Here is a 21,144-nt window from a genome sequence, read left to right as displayed (position 1 = left end):
TTAGCCATCATGATTTTTTCAGTGAGATTGGCATACATGTTAGAAGTGAGATAGCATAAACAAACTTTGAAAAATGTTATTTCATTAAAGGATCTTGGAATTGTTTATAAGAATACAAAAATGTAAGATTACATAAATATAAAATTATTTCTTTGGGACCAGCAAGGTTCTTCAGAAGTGGTTATAATTTAGTAAGCTGCATACCCAGTTACACTTCATTAACATGGTCCAACATTTTTAATGAATAACACTTCATCATTTGCTTTGCTAATTTACAGCCTTATGGATTCAACACTGGCTTCAACAATTTGTGAGCTTTGCTCAGATTTTGTTTCTTCATTCTTTTCTGATTTCCAGTTTGCTCTCTTGTTTTAGCTGTGGGGCAGCTGTGGTTCTTTACTCTGCCTACAATGCCTCTTGTGTGGATACACCCCATGTTTCATTATTTGTGACTTTCCCTCTTCCAACTCATTTTATCTCTTCAGTCTTACTATCACTCTATCAATGATCCTCTTTTCTTGTTCTGTTTGCTACCCATCCTTGATTAAAACCCATTACGTTCTGAACTTTCCTCCATTCTGATCACAGGTTATTGACTTCAGATTGTCTTTCCCTCTGCAAATGATGCTGTCTGTTTGCTACATATTTCTAGCATTTTATGCTTTTATTTTAGATTTCCAGCAAGTGCATCATCAGGAAATTCCTGATGAAGGGCTTATGCCCGAAATGTCGATTCTCCTGTTCCTCGGATGCTGCCTGACTGGCTATGCTTTTCCAGCACCACACTCTCAACTCTGATCTCCAGCATCTGCAGTCCTCACTTTCTCCTCCCTCGAGAAGTAGCTGCCAGTTTCAAGAGAGTTTTGAAGACAAATGTGATCCTTCTTGCCCTCCGTGCAACTGTAAACTCTAGGCCTAAGGGCTGAATCCTTGTAGCAACTGAAAAGTTCTACCTTTGATCCAGTTGAGGATAATATGCTTCCTCCTCCTCCACACTCGCAAAACCCGCTTCCCACCCCAAGAGCTGTTGGCACACCAAGTGTTGGAATTGGCCACTGCTGAGCATACAAGATGGAGGAGGGGGGTTCTTCCATAAGTGAGATGTGTCAAAGGCAAGGTATGTTTCCTTTATGAGGCAGCACTGAGCCAGCAGACCCCAGCAATCAGGGTGGCAGGTGCTGGTGCACACCATAACTGATGCCTTTGGACCTCAGTCATGGACTCCACTGGGAGGCATAGTTATACAGCATGGAAACAGACCCTTTGGTCCAACCAATTCATGGTGGCCGCAATCCCAAATGTAAACTAGTCTCACTTGCCTGTGCTTGGCTCGTATCCCTCAAAACATTTCTTATTCATGTACTTCCCTGAATACCTGTTAAATATTATAACTGTACCCACACCCACCACTTGCTCTAGACAGTCATTCCTTACACGAACCTCTCTTTGTGTAAAACAAAATGCCCCCCAATGTCTTTTTTAAAATATTTCTTCTCTCACCTTAAAAGCATGCCCCCTAGTCTTGAATTCTCCCACCCTAAGGAAAATACACCTGCAATGAACCTTCTAAACACCAGGTGGTGTCCTATTTATTGAAGGCTTTTCTTTATTCATTCATGAGATGAGGTTGTGGTTGGGCGAGGCCCAGCATTTATTGCCCATCCCTAATTGCCCAGAGGGCAGTTAAGAGTCAACCACATTGCTGTGGGTCTGCAGTCACCTGTAGGCCAGGCCAGATAAGAAGGGCAGCTTTCTCTTCCTAAAGGCCATTAGTGAACCAGATGTGTTTTCACAACAGTTGGCCATGTGGTCTGCAACAATTGCCAACATGGTCATCATTAGGACGAGTGTTTAATTCAAATTTCACCATCTGCCCTCCCCGTGAGATTTGAACCCATGTTCCCAGCAAATTAGTCTGGGGTTCTGGTTTAATACTCCAGTGACATTACTACCATCTGACCATCTTCCCAGTTGGTGAAGGGACACTGAAAAAGCTTTTAGGGGGGAGTTCCAGGATTTTGTCCCTGTCCTAAATGAAGGAATGATGTTACATTTCCAAATCAAGATGGTGTGTGGCTTGGAGGGGAACTGTAGGTGGCAGCGTTCCTATGTATCTGCTACTCTTCTCCTTCTAGCTGGTATATGTGGGAGGGTCAGAAAAAAGGAACAGATGGGGTCAAGCAGAGAAAGGTCACAGTCTGAATCGATATTCCCAATAACAACAAAGGACAGAACCACTGCACTAACCCATCTCCTTCCATCTCTCACTCTCTTTGATTCCTTCACTCACTGCTACTTCTAAGCGTCTCTTTCATTCATCAGATTGCTTTCCCCCAACCGCTCACCTCTAATCACATGAAAGAGACTCAAAGAAAGTGAAAGACATCTAGTGGACTGGTAGAGGAAAATATCTGTGTGATAAGAGAAATCAAACAGAGATGCTCTTCACTAGCAGCTGAGCAAGTTCAAAGGAAAGAGGGTGATGTCAGACTGCGAACAACAGTGGATGATCTTTTCTGTCCAAAGGATTTACCCGCTCAGAGAGAATAAAGATCATCTGTCGTGAGATCTCTCCTGTTTGCTCAGTCAGTGGTTTGTTTCAGAGTTGACTGCATAAATGAAGGTGACCTCCACCAACCCCCTCAACATTCCAGCACAAAGGAAGCTGATATCCTTCCGTTAAACTGAAGACGTCTCAGTCTGCCCAGCTAAATGTCTAAATCTCAGTGGCACTACGTGAAGAAGGCCAGCTGATTTGTTACTGTGTCTGATACCATTTCACGCCGACAGATATGACAAACTCTTTGCTTTATTTCATTGCTATTTCAGTGATCTTCTTCAGGAAAGGTGACTGTTTTGTTTAACTATTTAATAAGAGTCAAAGATTCCAAAAGATAATGTGGGAGCAACTGTGAAACACGCCAACAACATGGTACAGTGCTGTATAATTAAATAACAATGGTTAGCTTCTTATGTGGTAATGGTTGCACTGAGAGTACACGGGAGAGTTTGAAAGCAAAGTACAAAATCTTATGGGACAAGAATCATTGATAGCACAACATCTTATTCCATAAGGTTTTTCTTATTTGGGAGAGTTTTGTCACTTGTTAAGTGACAAATGAAGATTTCTTTTTCAGGTCTGCGGTGTATTTCAAATTGCCATCCTTTTTGGGGAAGGGAGATTGGAAATTGACAGCCTTTTGCCCAGAGTTTGTTCTTACTGCTGCAAGTGAGAGCTGTTCAGGTTTATGGCTGAAGCACATGTTGTTTGTACAAAAGATACTCTGGGTACAGAATGATCAGAGGCAGAGTGATCATACCTAGTTTTGACCTTTGAGGAAGTTGGGAATATCAGAGGTTCAGATTTTTGATTTGGATTTTCACTCCTCCTTCGTTCAGGCTGGGTAGAGATGGCATATATTATATTACACAGAATACCTCATTTGGGGCAGTCCGAGTGGACCAGCGGGTATTTTCCTGCCCATTATTGTTCATATGCTCAGCTTTTCTAAGTTTTGTAGGTTAACACTTCTGTGATTTGATACAATAACATCAACAGGAATCATAGAATTCCTACAGTGTGGAAGCAGGCTGTTCGGCCTACAGAGTCTGCACCAAACCTCTGAAGAGCATCCCACCCAATCTCTATAAACATAGAACATGGAACATTATGGCACAGTACAGGCCCTTTGACCCTCGATTTTGCACCAACCTGTGGAACCAATTTAAAGTCCATCTAACCTGCACTATTCCATTATCATCCATATGTCTATCCAATGACCATTTAAATGCCCTTAAAGTTGGCGAGTCTACTACTGTTGCAGGCAGAGCGGTCCACGCTCTTATTACTGTCCAAGTAAAGAAACTACCTCTGACATCTGTCCTATATCTATCACTCCTCAATTTAAAAGTATGTCCCTTGTGCTAGCCATCATCACCTGAGGAAAAAGGCTCTCACTGCCCACCCTATCTAACCCTCTACTTACCTTATAAGTCTCAATAAGTCAGCTCTCAACCTTCTTCTTTCTAACGAAAACATCCTGAAGTCCTTCAGCCTTTCCTCAAAAGACTTTCCCTCCATCCCAGGCAACATCATAGTAATTCTCCTCTGAACCCTTTCCAAAGCTTCCACATCCTCCGATAATGCAGTGCCCAGAACTGTACTCAATACTCCCAGCGCGGCCACACCAGAGTTTTGTACAGCTGCAGCATGATCTCATGGCTCCGAAACTCAATCCTTCTACCAATAAAAACTAACACACTGTATGCCTTCTTAACAACTGTATCAACCTGGGTGGTAACTTTCAGGGATCTATGTACATGGACACCAAGATCTCTTGCTCATCTACACTACCAAGAATCTTACCATTAGCCCAGTACTCTGTATTCATGTTGCTCCTTCCAAAATTAATCACCTCACATTTTTCCGTATTAAACTCCATTTGCCACCTCTCAGCTCAGCTCTGCAGCTTGTCTATGTCCCTCTGTAACCAGCAATATCCTTCAGCATTATTCACAACTCTGCCTACCTTAGTGTCATCCGCAAATTTACTAACCCATCCTTCTGTGCCCTCATCCAGGTCAACTATAAAAATGTCAAACAACATTGGTCCCAGTTCAGATCCTTGTGGTACACCACTAGTAACTGAACTCCAGGATGAACATTTTCCATCACCCACTACCCTCTGTCTTTTTTCAGCTAGCCAACTTCTGATCCAAACCGCTAAATTGCCCTCAATCCCATGCCTCCGTATATTGTGCAATAGTCTACTGTGGGGAACCTTATCAAAGGAGAAAGTGAGGTCTGCAGATGCTGGAGATCAGAGCTGAAAATGTGTTGCTGGAAAAGCGCAGAAGGTCAGGCAGCATCCAGGGAACAGGAGAATCGACGTTTCGGGCATAAGCCCTTCTTCAGGAATGAGGAAAGTTTGTCCAGCAGGCTAAGATAAAAGGTAGGGAGGAGGGACTTGGGGGAGGGGCATCGGAAATGTGATAGGTGGAAAGAGGTCAAGGTGAGGGTGATAGGTCAGACTGGGGTGGGGGCGGAGAGTTCGGGAAGAAGATTGCTTCTTCCCGGCCTCTCCGCCCCCAGCCCAGTCTGACCTATCACCCTCACCTTGACCTCTTTCCACCTATCACATTTCCGACGCCCCTCCCCCAAGTCCCTCCTCCCTACCTTTTATCTTAGCCTGCTGGACAAACTTTCCTCATTCCTGAAGAAGGGCTTATGCCCGAAAAGTCGATTCTCCTGTTCCCTGGATGCTGCCGAACCTTATCAAAGGCCTTACTGAAATCCACATGCACCACATCAACCACTTTATCCTCACCCACCTGTTTGGTTATATTCTCAAAGAACTCAATAAGGCACGACCTACCCTTCAAAAACTGTGTTGGCTATCCCCAATCAAATTATTCCTCACTAGATGATTATAAATCCTATCTCTTATCATCTTTTCCAACAACCGAAATAAAGCTCACTGGTCTATAATTGCTAGGGTTGTCTTTACTCCCCCTCTTGAACAAGGGAACAACATTTGCTATCCTCCGTCTTCTGGCATTCTTCCTCCAGACAATGATGACACAAAGATCAAAGCCAAAGGCTCTGCAATCTCCTTCCTGGCTTTCAGAGAATTCTAGGATAAATCCCATCTGGCCCAGGGGACTTACCTATTTTCACACTTTCCAGAATTGCTAACACCTCCTCCTCGTGAACCTCAATTCCATCTAGTCTAGTAGCCTGTATCCCAGTATTCTCCTCGACAATCTTGTCTTTTTCAGTGTGAATACTGATGAAAAATATCCATTTAGCCCTTCCCCATCTCCTCGGACTCCATGCACAACTTCCTATTACTATTCTTGATTGGTCCTAATCTTACTCTTGTCATTCTTTTATTTCCAATATACCCATAGAAAGCTTTAGGGTTTTCCTTGATCCTATCTGCCAATGACCTCTCATGTCCCCTCCTGGCTCTTCTTAGCTGTCTCTTTATGTCTTTCCTGGCTAACTTGTAACCCTGCTTTTTGCATGGCTATCCCATGGGACAATTTCCCATGGCCAATCCACCCTAACCTGCACATCTTTGGACTGTGGGAGGAAATCCACACAGACACAGGGAGAATGTGCAAACTCCACACAGGCAGTTGCCTGAGGGTGGAATTGAACCCAGGTTCCTGGCACTGTGAGGCAGCAGTGCTAACCACGGAGCCACCGTGCCACTGCAGCATACATTGTGCTGAGTGAAACTTCTGACAGAATTTCATCACTGTATTAGTTTTTTCCTCTGCGCTTGACTCAATTACAATTTGAAATCAATGAATACATGGTCTATGTTACAACATAGAAACAGACAGTTCAGCTCAAAAGGCTCATTGTGGTGTTTGTTTGCTCCACTTGAGTTTCCTTGGGACGCTTGTGTTGCCGTGAATCCTATCTCTGGACCAGGAGGCCTGGGGTCAAGCTCCACCCACTCCAGAGATGCGTCACAACATCTCTGAGCAGGTTGGTTGAAAAATATCTCCAACCTTCTGCAGCTTGCTGCATCAAAACATTCTCCTGTGCTTTGCTCCCTCATGTGTTTAAGTAGTTCACCCTTCAATGCATCTGTGTAGTTCACCTCAACTGCTCCTCACAATAATGATTTCCATTGGCTTACCACACTTTTTGGATCTATTTGTGATGTCTTAAAATGGTCATTAATTCTGGTTTCATCTGCAATTAGAGACCTTTGGGTGGTGGAACATTTGTTTTGTTGTAAAGAAACAATCATCTATCTAATAAAATGGAGAATCGATTAAAAGAAAGATTTTCCATTTATGCTTGTTCAGAGACCCTGCCTTAAAATACTTGCCAAAAAAAAGGAATTCCTAGTTGAAGTGGAAGGACTGGTGTTATGTGAGGAAATGGGCAGCAATGGAGCCCAGTCAGGTTTGAGATCAGCTTGGAGATGGATGAGCTGATTTTTGTGCTGCTGCTTTAATGCCGAATTTTGCCAGGGCTCCAGGAAAATTCCCCTGCTGTTCTTTGAATAGCACCATGAAACCTTTCTGTTAACATCCAACTCTGGTGGAAGGAGCATCACATCTCTGAAAGCCTCCAACTTCAAAATGGTCCTGTTCCCTGCACTGGTGAGGGAGAGCTTGAACGGACAATGATCTAACTGAAAGGTGGACACTCGGCAAGGTTCCCAGATGTGTCCTTGTTTTTTTGGGTTATATTGTGTGGGATAGTAAGTTGTGGTCTTGTCTTTTTACTAATTGTGGTGAAATATTTGTTAGTTAATTGCAAGCTGCCGGTAAGTCATTGAATGGCTGATTTATTTTCCAGGCTACAGAAGAACTGCTTACCTTGCTGGATTTGGAGAAACACAGTTTTTTTATGGGTCGGAGTCGGGTATGTATCATCAGGCAGGTGTTTATCAGTATAGCTGGAGCATCACTGTTAAGAGGCTCATGTGAAACAGAGGCTGATGAGTCATCAGGTTGAATTTATTGTTGGAACTCAGTTGGCAGTTTTTCAAGAGAAAGGGGGAACAATCATTCTGTCTTCTGATGGTTATATTATTCCTGATTTTGTGCACGGGGGTGAATTGATGGCTTCTGTAGCTGATCTCGAAGAAAGGTTTGAGAAATCTATCTGACACTATCTAATTAGTGATCCTGTTCAGAGAAATTTCCCAGTGTGAAGTTCATTCTGATTCTAACTATAAGGGAACATGAGCACCCAGCAACTGTCAAGTCCTTAGAATTCTCACATGGCCAACTAGTGAATAAAATATATTGAATTACTGTCACGTATTAATCATTTTAAGGAGAGTGAAATAAATTTTGGGATATACGATTAAGAATGTAAGAACATAAAGAGTAGCACCATCCTGAATTATCGTCCTATCCCTAATAGTCTTAGTACTTGTATATTTATCAATATCCCTCCTGAATATACCCAATGATTTTTCTTTTTATTCCCTCATGGGATGTGGGCGTCACAGGCTGGGCCGGCATTTATTGCCCGTTCCTAGTTTCCCTTGAGAAGGTGATGGTGAGCTGCCTTTTCAAACCTCTGCAGTCCATGTGCTGTAGGTTGACCCATAATGCCATGAGGGATGGAATTCCAGAAGCGTCCACAGCATTCTTTATTCCTTCGAAGGATGCGGACATTGCTAGGACAAAACCAACATTTGTTCGGAATGGGTCTATTTGGCGCCACCCTTTTGGCGCTGATCATTTGGCCCCGCCGTTTTGGCTCTAAAGTGTTTTAGCACTCATTACTTTGGCGCTGAGCTGTTTTGGTGCCAATTCAGAATAAAAAAAGTCTTGTAGGGCCCGTAAGAAATTCGGTTTTATTACATTGTAAGAAATAAATCGAATTCATTATTTTTAACCTATTCATTATAAAAACGAATTTCTACATTTTGCTACATTTATCAAACACATATAGATAACCATCGTGTGAAAATTTTGGTTTGTCTCTCTTGCTTAGAATGTTTTCAGCCATTTCTGGTATGGGCTCGACAAGAAAATAGAAAGAAAATTGTATCACAGCTTTCCAATGTGAAGACAGAAGGGCTTAAGTATCATCAAGGCAGTAGATGACTATTAACAATTGTTAAATAAGAAAATGATTACAAAACACGATTTAAATCTACACCACGTCATTACAGCTTTGACTATCAACTCTTGCTAGTTGAGAAAATTACATCGGGTCGTTAGTCATCCTCTCTTCTTTAACCAAACAAGACATTTTTTCTTATTCTGAATTGGCGCCAAAACAGCTCAGTGCCAAAGTAATGAGCACCAAAACAGTTTAGAGCGAAAATGGCAGGGCCAAATGATCGGCCGCCAAAATGTACCCGACCCGCATTTGTTATCCATCACTAATCTCCTGGACAAAGTGGTGGTGAGCCAATTTCTTAGACTGCTGCCCATCCTCAGGGTGTAGGGATATCCCAACAGCGCTGTTAGGATTTATAGGATTTTGATCCAGTGATAGTTCCAAAACAAGATGACATGCATCTTGGAGAGAAATCTGCTGGTGCTGCCCTTGCCCTTCTCAGTGGGATCGATAGGGAATTCCAAAAATCCGCATTCCTTTGAATGAAAACAGTTCTCCTCCTCTCAGTCCTAAATGGTCAACTCTCTTAAGCTAGTGTTGAATTGGATATTAATAAACAGGGATCTGTGAGAGCAAACTCTACACTTCGACAAAGGTTCAAAAGCAACCTTGAACTGAAAAACATTCAGTTATTATTAAAAGGAGACAAGTTTTTTTTTTCGGTAAGGAATCTAAGAGAGAAGAGATACAAAGTTTCCCAGGCTCTCCATGTTTTTTCAAAGGAAAGGATAACATTAATATACTTTAAAATATGCTGAAAAGAGACAGATTATGATGAAATGTTTACCATTCATAACACTGAACTTAGCCTTATTGATCTTTCAAAACATCAATCATTCACATCATTCCATAACTTTGTTTCTGTGTACAAGTATTTTAAGCTAAAACCTGCACTTCAAAATATACAAGGAGCCATTACAAGGTTAGAGGTTTTGTATGCATTCAGCCTGTGTCATGTTTACTGTCCCCAACGTTTTGTCACAGTCCTTTTTAACTTAATGATCTATAACTCAAGAGTTGGCCAATTTTTCCCATCATGCAATGTTAAATGTTCCCCACAATACCTCAGTAGTAAATAACATTTCATCGACAAACTTACAGAGATAATGAAAATGATATGGATTTATTTTAATATACTGGGAAATAATAATGATATTCTATGAATAAAAAGTTAGATTTTCAGGATTAGAGAGGTTATCCATAAATGATTCATTAATATTCTGAACTTGGTACATCATTAAAAATCCTTTTTTTTTAGGGATTTTACAGTGAGTTAAATAATGTAAAAGTACACATTCAACTGATTCACACATGATTTCAAAAGAATTCAATGTGGGGTTTTCAACAGTATGACCATTGGGTTTCTGTGTTGAACTGCATCAGTGCTGCCAACATGGATTGGCATCACTTTTACAATTGCAGCGAAAGTGAGGGTGAAAGTTTCACAGTAATGACAGTCTCAAAAACCATGGCCAATAAAACAAAGGAAGAAGGAATTACATGTTGGGAATTTTAGTTGAGAGGCTCTTTTAGTATTCCACTGTGTAATTTGCAATAGGTTGTCCATTCTAATTCGCTATTTGATTCCTCATGAGCAGCCAAGACTAACTTACTTTGTTTTGTCAGTGTGATGGGCAGGGAATAATGGAACGGATATTTTGGACAGGGAGAGGCAGGTGGCAATCAGAAAGAGAAGAGGTGAGTACAATGCAGGAGAAAGACAATGAGGTTGAAATAGTGGGGAAGAACAGGGAACTGGAGAAAGAGTGGGTGGGCATAGAGAACGCAGGTGAGTTAAGCAGGGATAGGAGAAATTAGAAAGAGTGTAGTGGATGGGAATGAGGGAGAGAAGATCAGAGAATGGAAGAAATTTGATATTCCTCATCTCTGGGATCACCTCTCAGTTGATGAAGTGAATGGTATAATTGATTGGTTAGATAATCCAACAGGGTTGGAGCTCACTGAATGATGGAAATGAAAGTTAGGAGGGGTGTAAGTTAGGCTGCTGGTTCACTTGTCCTCCCCATACTGCACACTCTCCCAATATCTGGGTGCCTCCCTTTAAGTTTAGGAGAATTGGTTAAACTGATTATCTGTTTGACAACTAACTATATCTGAGAAAACAATTGGCGATAAATTGTGGTCATTCTGGAATGAATTTTGGAAATACTTCTACATGCAAAAGTTGAAAAAAAAAAGCAAATAACTTGCTGCAAAATCAAATGTTAATTCCAAACTGAGATTGATAGGTTTTGTTAATCAAAGGTATTCTGGGATTTGGGATGAAGTCTCAGATCAGTCATGGAGTGGAGGAACAGGCCTGAGGGACCAAATGGTCTCCTGATCCTGTATCCCTATTAAATGTGGTTGTCGTTGGATTATATTTAATAGAATCTAAGCTGCACTATTCTTTGTTCACTTCGTTTCACTTCTTCACAGTCATCTCACTGACTGTGGATGGGTGCAGCTCCAACAACACTCAAGAAGCTTGACACCATCCAGGCCAGAGCAGCCCACTTACGTCCTCACCTTCAATATTCACACTCTCCACCGCCGATGCTCTGTGGCAGCAGCAATTTATAAGATGCAGTGCAGAAATTCACCAAAGCTTCTTAGATAGCACCTTCCAAGGCCAAGTTGACTTGCCGAGAGGGTGCTTTTCCAGCACCACACTTTTCAACTTTACACCTAGAAGGACAAGGGCAACAGAAACATGGGAACATCATCAGCTGCAAGATCTCCTCCAAGCCACTCACCATCCTGACTTGGAAATGTACCGCTTTACCTTCACCGGCACTGGGTGTCTTGGGATCCCCTCCCTGACAGTACTATAGCAAATGGCCTGCAGCAGTTTAAGAGGGCAGCTCACCATCACCTTCTCAGGGGCAGCTAGGGATGGGCAATAAATGCTGGGCCAGTCAAAGATGCCCACATCCCATGAGTGAATAAAATAAAATGGAAATTCATTTTGAACACATGGCTCACTCCTTACAGAATTGTTTATGAGCAAGTATTAACAATAGAGAAAAAGTTAGTCTATCATAGATGTCAAACTTTAATTAATATGTTTATATTTTAAAAATTATACCATGTATAATTCTGTGTAATTAGAATAATCAGTCAAGTTTCTTAGTAAGTTTTCATGTTCAGAAGCTGATTTATCCTACATTTGAAACATTGTAGCCTTTTCACTGAATGTGTCCAACAGAAGTACAGACACAAGTTGTAATTCTCATTGCTTGTGACATTTTGCCAAAATTCTCTGGGAGCACATTTCACCTCTGAAGATCAGCTTGTCATATATCCTTCCTGCTGGCCTTAGTAACCTTCTCGAGCTGAAGAGTCGGTTTTGTTCCGATTCATAAGTTACAACACAAAAACCCAACTTCTCCATGCTTCACATGAACATTTTCCCATCACTAAATTTCATGTGGCCTGCATGTTTATCCACCTCTAGGGCACACACTGTGCACTCAAAAGGAGACCATGTAAGAAATGAATCAGTTCCTCAAAAGAAATACTCTAAAATCTAATAAATGAATGATATGGAGGTGTAGTGTTAGACTGGGGTGGACAAGGTTAGAAGTGAAGCGACACCAGGTTATAGTCCAGCAGGTTTGTTTCAAATCATAAACGTTTGGAATGCTGCCCCAATGTTTGATGTGCCAGTGTGCTTATCTCACTGAGATATCCCCTTTAGTATGTTCCTCATTAGGTTTTGGTTGTATTAAATGTTTTGCTGTTCAAAGTTGCTTAGCTTGCTGTGATTTCAAATAAACCTGTTAAACTCTAACCTGGTGCTGACTGACTTCTGACCTAACAAATGAATGAAATGAGATGAAACAATAAACTGATGTTGGAATGTGGATTGGTATCCAGATCTTCTTCAAAGCTGGGGTTGTTTCCCGTCTGGAGAAACAGCGTGAGAAGCTGATTTGCCGGAACCTGATCTTGCTGCAGGCCGTGTGCCAGGGATTCCTTGGGCGCCAGCAATTCAAGAAGATGAAGGTAAAGCTCAGTCACCGCTGATTGCAATGGCCTGAAACCCCATCTCTGACCTCCTTAAACCCCATCTCCAACGGTCTGAAACCCCATCTCCGACCTCCTTAAACCCCATCTTCAACAATCTGAAACCCCATCTCCGACCTCCTTAAACCCCATCTTCAATGGCTTTAAACCCCATCTCCGACCTCCTTAAACCCCATCTTCAATGGCCTTAAACCCCATCTCCGACCTCCTTAAACCCCATCTTCAATGGCCTTAAACCCCATCTCCGACCTCCTTAAACCCCATCTCCAACGGTCTGAAACCCCATCTCCGACCTCCTTAAACCCCAGCTTCAATGGCTTTAAACCCCATCTCCGATCTCCTTAAACCCCATCTCTGACCTCCTTAAACCCCATCTCCAATGGCCTTAAACCCCATCTCCAACAGCCTGAAACCCCATCTCTGACCTCCTTAAACGCCATCTCCAATGGCTTTAAACCCCATCTCCGACAGCCTTAAACCCCATCTCCAAGGGCCTTAAATCCCATCTCTGACCTCCTTAAACCCCATCTCCAATGGCCCAAAATCCCATCTCCAACGGCCTTAAACCCCTTCCCCATGGCCTTAAACCGCTTCTCCATGGCCTTAAACTCCTTCCCCATGGCCTTAATCCCATTCTCCAATGACCTTAAACCCCTTGTCCATGACCTTAAACCCCTTCCCCATGGCCTTAAACCCCTTCTCCATGGCCTTAAACCCCTTCCCCATGGCCTTAATCCCATTCTCCAATGACCTTAAACCCCTTCTCCATGGCCTTAAACCCCTTCCCCATGGCCTGAATCCTATTCTCCAATGGCCTTAAAACCCTTCTCCATGGCCTTAATCCCATTCTCCAATGACCTTAAACCCTTTCCCCATGGCCTTAAACCCCTTCTCCAATGGCCTTAAACCCCTTCCCCATGGCCTTAAACCCCTTCCCCATGGCCTTAAATCCCTTCCCCAATGGCCTTAAATCCCTTCTGCATTGGCCGTAAACCCCTTCCCCATGGCCTTAATCCCTTCCCCAATGGCCTTAAACCCCTTTCCCAATGGCCTTAAACTCCTTCTCCTATGGTCTTAAACCCCAGCTCCAATGTGTACTCAAAGGGGAAAGAATCAAAATGTAAATCCTAACCACAATCTAAAGGCCTGGTTCCTCCTGCCTGAATGTTCTATTTATGAATGGCCTGTATTCTCTGATATTGAGTGAGTTGATTGTGTTGGCTTTTCCCTTTCTCCAGACGCAGCATTTAGCTCTTTGTTGTATTCAGAAGAACATTAAGAAATACTGGATGATCAGCCAGTGGCAGTGGTGGCAGCTGATGTCCAGTATCCGTCCGATGCTTAGTGTTAACTTGGTTGATGAAAAGCTCCGAGTCAAAGAGGTATGTTTGTGTTTATGAATGTGTCTTCGCTGTTCGAATCCCCTTCACCCCCAACTTCTGTATTGAAGGAATACACCTTAGTTCACTCAATAGAACACAGAAACATTGGAGTGAGTCAGTTACAAAATTCAGCTTGTATAAACCTATTAGTGGGAGTTGTGTTTCTAAATATCAACACGGGCAATTTAGTGACTGAATTGAATTAATTTTATTGTCTCATGTACCCACATGAGTACAGTGAAAAGTTTACAAGTCACTTATGGCACCATCGTTGATACAAAGGTACCCAGATGCACAATCTTGGGATCAATAGAGTAATTTATTTTTCTTTTATCATCAGTATCTTAGCAATCTCTGAGAGTTTTACTTCAGTCAAGTATCGGGTGTTGAAATTACTTCCATATATCACCCATTCACCAGCACTGACCCAATGTTCGATAAGTCATGGAATGCCTACAGTGTGGAAGCAGGCCGTTGGGTCCATGAGTATTCCACCCAGATCCACCACCTCCATCCTATCGCTGCAACTCTACATTTCCCATGGCCAATCCATCTAACCTGTATGTCTTTGGACTGGGGAGGAAACCGGAGCAAACCCATGCAAACATGGGGAGAATGTCCAAACTCTGCACAGATGGTTGCCCAAGGCTGGAATCGAACCAAAGTCCCTGGTGCTGTTAGGCAGCAGTGTTAACCATGGAGCCACAATGCCAATCACTGAGCCTCTGTGCCAAAGGGAGAAAAATGTTTTTGTCACGTGGTGCTTAAAACCAAATAATAACGATTCAGCCCATTGGGTCTATGTCTGTGCTTATGTTCCATTTCAGCTTTCCCCCACCCTCTTTCCCATCACCTTATTAACCTATCATTTGCTCCCTTTCTCCCTCATGTGTTTATCTCACTTTCCCTTCAATGTATCTATGTCGTTCACCTCAACCAGTCCTTGTGTAAGTGAGTCCCACATTCTAGCATTCTCCACGTGCCCTCTATTGGATCACAAAGTCTGCTGCAAGAAGTTAACAGTTTGTTTCATGGAGGGAGCATAACAAGGATTCATTGGACTTGTTCCCAGGATGGCAGGACTCTGTTGTAACAGACACTTGGCAAACCTGACCTGAAACCTCTAGAATTTTGAAATATGAGAGGTCATCTGATTGTAAGTTATGGTATACCCAAAGGAAAAGGCAGGGCAAACACAGGTAAACTCTTTCCCTAGTTGGGGAGTGCAGAACCGGGGGAGCTACACTTTTAAAATAAGGTGGGGGGGGGGGGTGCCATTTAGGTCTAAGATGAATTGAAATTATTTGGAATTCTCCACCCTAATGGGCTGTAAAAGCTCAGTCTGTGAGTTTGTTTAAGGTTGCGGTTGATAGGTTCCTGATTACCAGTGGAATTCAGGAGGAATGGTGGGGTGGGGGGGAGCAGGGTGTGGTGTGTAAAAGGGATTGAAGTGTTCGTTCAGCCACAATCATGTGGAATGATGGGGTAGGTTCAGTGGGCTGAATGGCCTCCACCTCTTTCAATGGTACATCACCAGATTGATCATCGTTTTGACAAATAACAGCCAAAGAAATTTATTCTCCTTGCCCTCCTTCCAAACAGGTCTTTTTATTTAATTCATCCTTGCGATATGGGTGTCATTGTCTGGACAGTGTTTATTTTCCATTCCTAATAGGCCTTGAGGAGGTGGTGGTGAGCAGTTGCCTTCAACCACTGTAGTCCACAATAGTGTAGTTTCATCCACAATGCCATTAGGGAGTGAGGTCCAGGATTCTGACCCAGTGGCATTGAAAGAATGGCATTACATTTCCAAGTTAGGATGGAGAGTGAGTTGGAGGGAATTTGCAGGTGGTGCTATTCCCATGTATCTTCTGCCCCTTCTCCTTCCAAGGTTAGGTTTCAAAGGTGTTTGACGAGTTATTATAGATGGTACACATGACTGCCATTGTGTACTGCGAGTGATTGTTGACGTTTGTGGAGTTGGTGCCAATCAATTCAGTTGCCTTGCCCTGGATGGTGTTAAGCTTCCTGAGTGTTGTCAAAGCTGCACCCATCCAGGCAAACGTGGAGTATCCCAGCACACTCTTGGCATGTGTCTTACACATGGTGAACAGCCTTTGCAAAGTCAGGAGTTGAGTTGTTCACTGCAGAATCCCAGCCTTTGACCTGCTCTTGTCACGTCAATATTTAAATGGCTAGTCTGGTTCAGTTTCTGGTTAATGTAAACTCCAGGTTGCTGATAGCATGGCATTCAGCACCAGTAATTGCATTGCATGTCGGGGGTGAATGTTATATTGCCTGTTGATGGATATGATTATTCCCTGGCATTTGTGTGGGGCAAATGATACTTTTATTTGCGTTAACATGGTGTTCCTTACATAACTAGGATGAGGTTAGTGCATTGCGGAAGAAGTTGGAGAAATCTCAGCGGGAACGTAACGAGATCCAAGAAAACACTGACCTACTCGAGGGCAAGGCAAGTTCACTCCTGATTTCTTTATCATTATCATAATTATGTTGGGGACATTTCTACACCTCCTTGTGTTTATTTTGGGTCTGATCCTAATAGGCGGTTGCCTTTTTTCCCTATATATTCTGATCTTCCTTCATTCCCATGTAGTCTCTAGAATGAATCAGTTACAATGGCAGGACCAGCCAAAAATATATGCAGCCCTGGCCATCCTTATTGCTGCTGTGGATCTGAACGTTTTGATGTATTTCTGGCTTATAACAAACTGAGACAAAGTGCCCAAATAGTCAATCAGGTTTTAAAGCAGAAAGATGCTGGAAGACTCTGGTATTAGCTGAAAGGTTCAAAACGCTGTTGTACAATGAAAAGTCTTTCTATTTCTCTTAAATAAGATGAGTACTCGAGTGCTGAATTATTTCATTTAGATTTGTACACAATAGTTGGCTATAATTGTTTGAGGAAAAAGTGAGGATTGCAGATGCTGGAGATCAGAGCTGAAAATGTGTTGCTGGAAAAGCGCAGCAGGTCAGGCAGCATCCAAGGAACAGGAGAATCGACGTTTCGGGCATAAGCCCTTCTTCAGGAATGAGGAAAGTGTGTCCAGCAGGCTAAGATAAAAGGTAGGGAGGAGGGACTTGGGGGAGGGGCGTTGGAATTGCAATAGTTGTAGGGAGGTCAAGGTGAGGGTGATAGGTCAGAGTGGGGTGGGGGCGGAGAGGTCAGGAAGAAGATTGCAGGTTAGGAAGGCGGTGCTGAGTTTCCTCATTTCCCCTCCCCCCACCTTGTCTCAGTCAAATCCCTCGAACTCAGCACCGCCTTCCTAACCTGCAATCTTCTTCCTGACCTCTCCGCCCCCACCCCACTCCGGCCTATCACCCTCACCTTGACCTCCCTCCACCTATCGCAATTCCAATGCCCCTCCTCCAAGTCCCTCCTCCCTACCTTTTATCTTAGCCTGCTGGACACACTTTCCTCATTCCTGAAGAAGGGCTTATGCCCGAAACGTCGATTCTCCTGTTCCTTGGATGCTGCCTGACCTGCTGCGCTTTTCCAGCAACACATTTTCAGCTATAATTGTTTGAACTCATCAAATGTAAAGGTGACTGTAGATTTTGTACCATCAGTGGTTCTGAAAGGGTTAATATTGAGGAGTACCATATGCTCCACCACTATGAAACTCCCCTATGACGTTGTGAGCAGATCAGCTTAAGGTCTGGAAGGAGTGAGATCTAAAATCTGATCCTGTTTAAGTCTCTTGAACAATGTCTATCATGTCATCGTAACCAATAGCTAGTCACTGACATGTAACAAACTATAATGCGTTAACTACAACAAAACTCTTCTAGTGAGACCAGAAGTAGCTTCCCTCTAATACACAGACCATATCGCTTCCTACATTTAGACAGGATGGTGGAAACCACTCTTATCGTGTACAGCAAGCTCACACAACAATCACCCAGAGTTATCATTAGAGTCATATAGTCATAGAAATGTGCACCAAAGGAAAAGATCGTATGGTCCAACTTATCCATGCTGACCAGATATTCTAAGTTAATCTAGTCCCACCAGCCAGCACCCGGCCCATATCCCTCTAAAACCTTCCTATTCATATACCCATCCAGATGCCTTTTAAATGTTGTAATTGTACTAGCCTCCACCACATCCTCTAGCAGCTCATTCCATATACGCACCACCCTCTGCGTGAAAAAGTTGCCCCTTAAGTCCCTTTTATATCTTTCCCCTTTCAACTTAAACTATGCTCTCTAGTTTTGGACTCCCCTATCCTGGGAAGAAGACCTTGTCTATTTAACCTATCCATGCCCCTCATAATTTTATAAACCTCTATAAGGTCACCCCTCAGCCTCCGACACTCCAGGGAAAACAGGCCCAGCCTATTCAGCCTCTCTCTATAGCTCAAACCCACCAAACCCAACAACCCCAACAATCTTTTCTGAAACCTTTCAAGTTTCACAACATCCTTCCCATAGCAGGAAGACCAGAGTTCCTTCATTCTCAGTGGATGGTCCGTGGAGTCTCCTGTGAGGCAGTGAATTCCAAAACGGGAACACTGATCCTGCTGGTTGATGTGTGAGGAACCTCAGGGAGGCTGTGCTACTGTGTAGCTTGAAGGGAATGTTAGTTATCATCAACCATCAGAGAGAGGTGTTTTACTAGGAGACAGTGAGGTCTGCAGATGCTGGAGATCAGAGTTGAGTGTGTGGTGCTAGAAAAGCACAGCAGGTCAGGCAGCATCCAAGGAGCAGGAAACTTGATATTTCAGGCCGGAGACCTTCATCAGGAATGAGTGCTCCTGACCAAGGGCTCTGGCCCGAAACGTTGATTTTCCTGCTCCACTAGAGGTGCTTTACTTCCTGTCATTTGTTCTTGCCAAACCTGCTTTTTACCCACTGTGCATTTGGGAGAACACAAGATCCAAATACCTGATGCAGGCCCAGAGAAAAGAACAGCTTCCACCGGTGGGTGATGGACCGACAGAATAATCACACTGCAGAAGGAGGCCATTTGGCCCTTTGTGACTGCAACTGTGTAATACATTTAGTGCTGCTCTCCCACATGACTCGACATCCCCCGGACATTCTTTGTTCCTCAATCACTGAAGACCTGTAGTCATCACTGGCGGTCTCTCACAGACGAGGATGACTCCCAGGGTGAGTCTGTATGTGGCTGTATAGACTACCGCAGACTCTGTTACACTTGGGTGTTCATGGGAAGGGTTGCGTGGACCGTTGGTGTGGCAGCATGCTCCTTATGCTGCTTTCTCCTGGCTTCCACTTTTTCCTGACAGCAAGTCTCGAGATGTTTGACACCTTCCCGGATGCTGCTCCTCCATTTTGGACAGTCTTGGGCCAGTGATTCCCAGATGTCTGTGGGAATGCCGTACTTCCCCAGTGAGGTCTTGAGGGTATCCCTGAAGCACTTCCTCTGTCCGACCTGGGGCTTCCCTGGCATTAAGGAGGAGAAAGTGAGGACTGCAGATGCTGGAGATCAGAACTTAAAAATGTGTTGCTGGAAAAACGCAGCAGGTCAGGCAGCATCAAAGGAGCAGGAGAACCGACGTTTCGGCATAAGCCCTTCTTCAGGAATCCTGATTCCTGAAGAAGGGCTTATGCCCGAAACGTCAATTCTCCTGTTCCTTTGATGCTGCCTGACCTGCTGTGCTTTTCCAGCAACACATTTTTAAGCTCGCCTGGCATTACTGAGCTGGGAGTAGATCACCTGTTTGGAGAGTCTACCCTGGTCCGATAGTACAGCAGCATAGGCTGTCTCTATGCAGGCTGCAGCTGGAACTCTCTCCTTGAAAGGTGGCCCTGGACAATAAACCTTCCAACAAAACCTACCTTAAAGTGTACATAAATATAGGCTACTGTGAGGCATGTCTGATAAAATTAGGTTGCTCAATCTACTTATGTGGGAGATTGACTCGACTGATTTTATTAAGGCCTTGGCAGCCTGTGATAGACAGTCTATTGAAGAAAGTAAATTCTATGCCTGTTGGCTACAAGGGAGACTGCCCATGTCCCATAATGGTGACAGACCTCGAGTTAATTTCATTAGTTGGATTTATTAATTCTCCCTTTACTTGTCACACTCATACACATTAAACACACCCAAACAGTCAATCAGGCTTTAAAGCAGAAAGATGCTGGAAGTCTCTGGGAGTAGCTGAATGGTTCAAAATTCTGAAGGACAATGAAAAGCCTTCCTGTTTCTAGTAAATAAGATGGGTACTGGCATGCTGAATTATTTCATTTTGATTTGTACACGATAGTTGGCTACATTAGTTCGCATTATGCAAAGGTATCTGTAGACTTGGTACAGTTGTAGATCAGATCAGATCCCCTCAAAATATACTAAGAAGGTAACCAAGACCTAACATTTTCTAATTTTAAAGGTAAATGTCAGGTGCTGTGTTCCAGATGTAACTTGATTTGTCAAACTACATGATATTAAGCAAAGCACAATCTGTTCAAACACAAAGTAAAAATACAACAAGAGAAAGGGGCACTTGGAATTGCTGAACTCCACTGGAAAATATCTTAGAAAATAGAGGAATAAAAAGTCTAGCATTGCAGAAATAAATAAAGGTTCAGAACAACAGTCTCCCAACCCAGACCAGCCTTGAGTCTGCAGCAGGTCTTAGCTCCAGATCGTGCTGCGCATCACCTCCAGGTTCATGAGGCTGGGAGATTGCTCTGGAATCTCCTCGAGATTAGGAGACCATGCTGAGGCCATGCCAGGCCGAGAGAGCATTATGTACAGCTGGAAGATTGCCGTGCCAGGAAGCTGCCATGCCATGCCAGGAGGAATGCATTGGGGGCTGCTTTGCCAGGCCAGGAAATGTCTACTCCAGGCCAGGAGTCCACTACACCCAGCTGCAAAGCTGCTATGCCAAGCCCCCAGAGACCACCACGGGGTGCCGCTACAACAGGCTGAGAGGACCCCTCATCGTGTCTGCACTAAAGCCAGGAGCCAACCGGAGGCTGGCAGACAGTGGAGAGTGGGAGAGAAGAAGAAAAAAAAGAAGAAAAAGAAAAAAAAGGGTGGGGAGGACAAACTCTGGCTGAAGGGTCCTATTCCGCTGCTATCCTGAACTGGAAGAGATTTCTGAGAGAGAGAGTATAGCAGCTCGGAGA

General features: G+C 43.5%; 1 protein-coding gene across 10 annotated transcripts in view; it reads left to right on the top strand.

Annotated features, from left to right (window-relative positions):
* LOC122562395 (unconventional myosin-XVIIIb-like) overlaps nt 1–21,144 on the top strand; it is a 416,560-nt gene that overhangs the window by 193,978 nt on the left and 201,438 nt on the right. For all 10 annotated transcript variants that reach the window (XM_087999921.1, XM_087999916.1, XM_087999915.1 and 7 more), the window contains 4 exons: nt 7,325–7,390; nt 12,488–12,616; nt 13,876–14,019; nt 16,406–16,495. In XM_087999921.1, the coding sequence (XP_087856047.1) occupies nt 7,325–7,390; nt 12,488–12,616; nt 13,876–14,019; nt 16,406–16,495 (429 nt within the window). The remainder of the gene's footprint in view (nt 1–7,324; nt 7,391–12,487; nt 12,617–13,875; nt 14,020–16,405; nt 16,496–21,144) is intronic.

The sequence above is a fragment of the Chiloscyllium plagiosum genome, unplaced genomic scaffold, assembly GCF_037043375.1.
Source record: "Chiloscyllium plagiosum isolate Xiang-an unplaced genomic scaffold, Cpla_swu_hap1 HiC_scaffold_24, whole genome shotgun sequence".
Taxonomy (NCBI): domain Eukaryota; kingdom Metazoa; phylum Chordata; class Chondrichthyes; order Orectolobiformes; family Hemiscylliidae; genus Chiloscyllium; species Chiloscyllium plagiosum.
The sequence above is the reverse complement of the archived record's forward strand: the minus strand, read 5'-3'. Positions and strand labels throughout refer to the sequence as shown.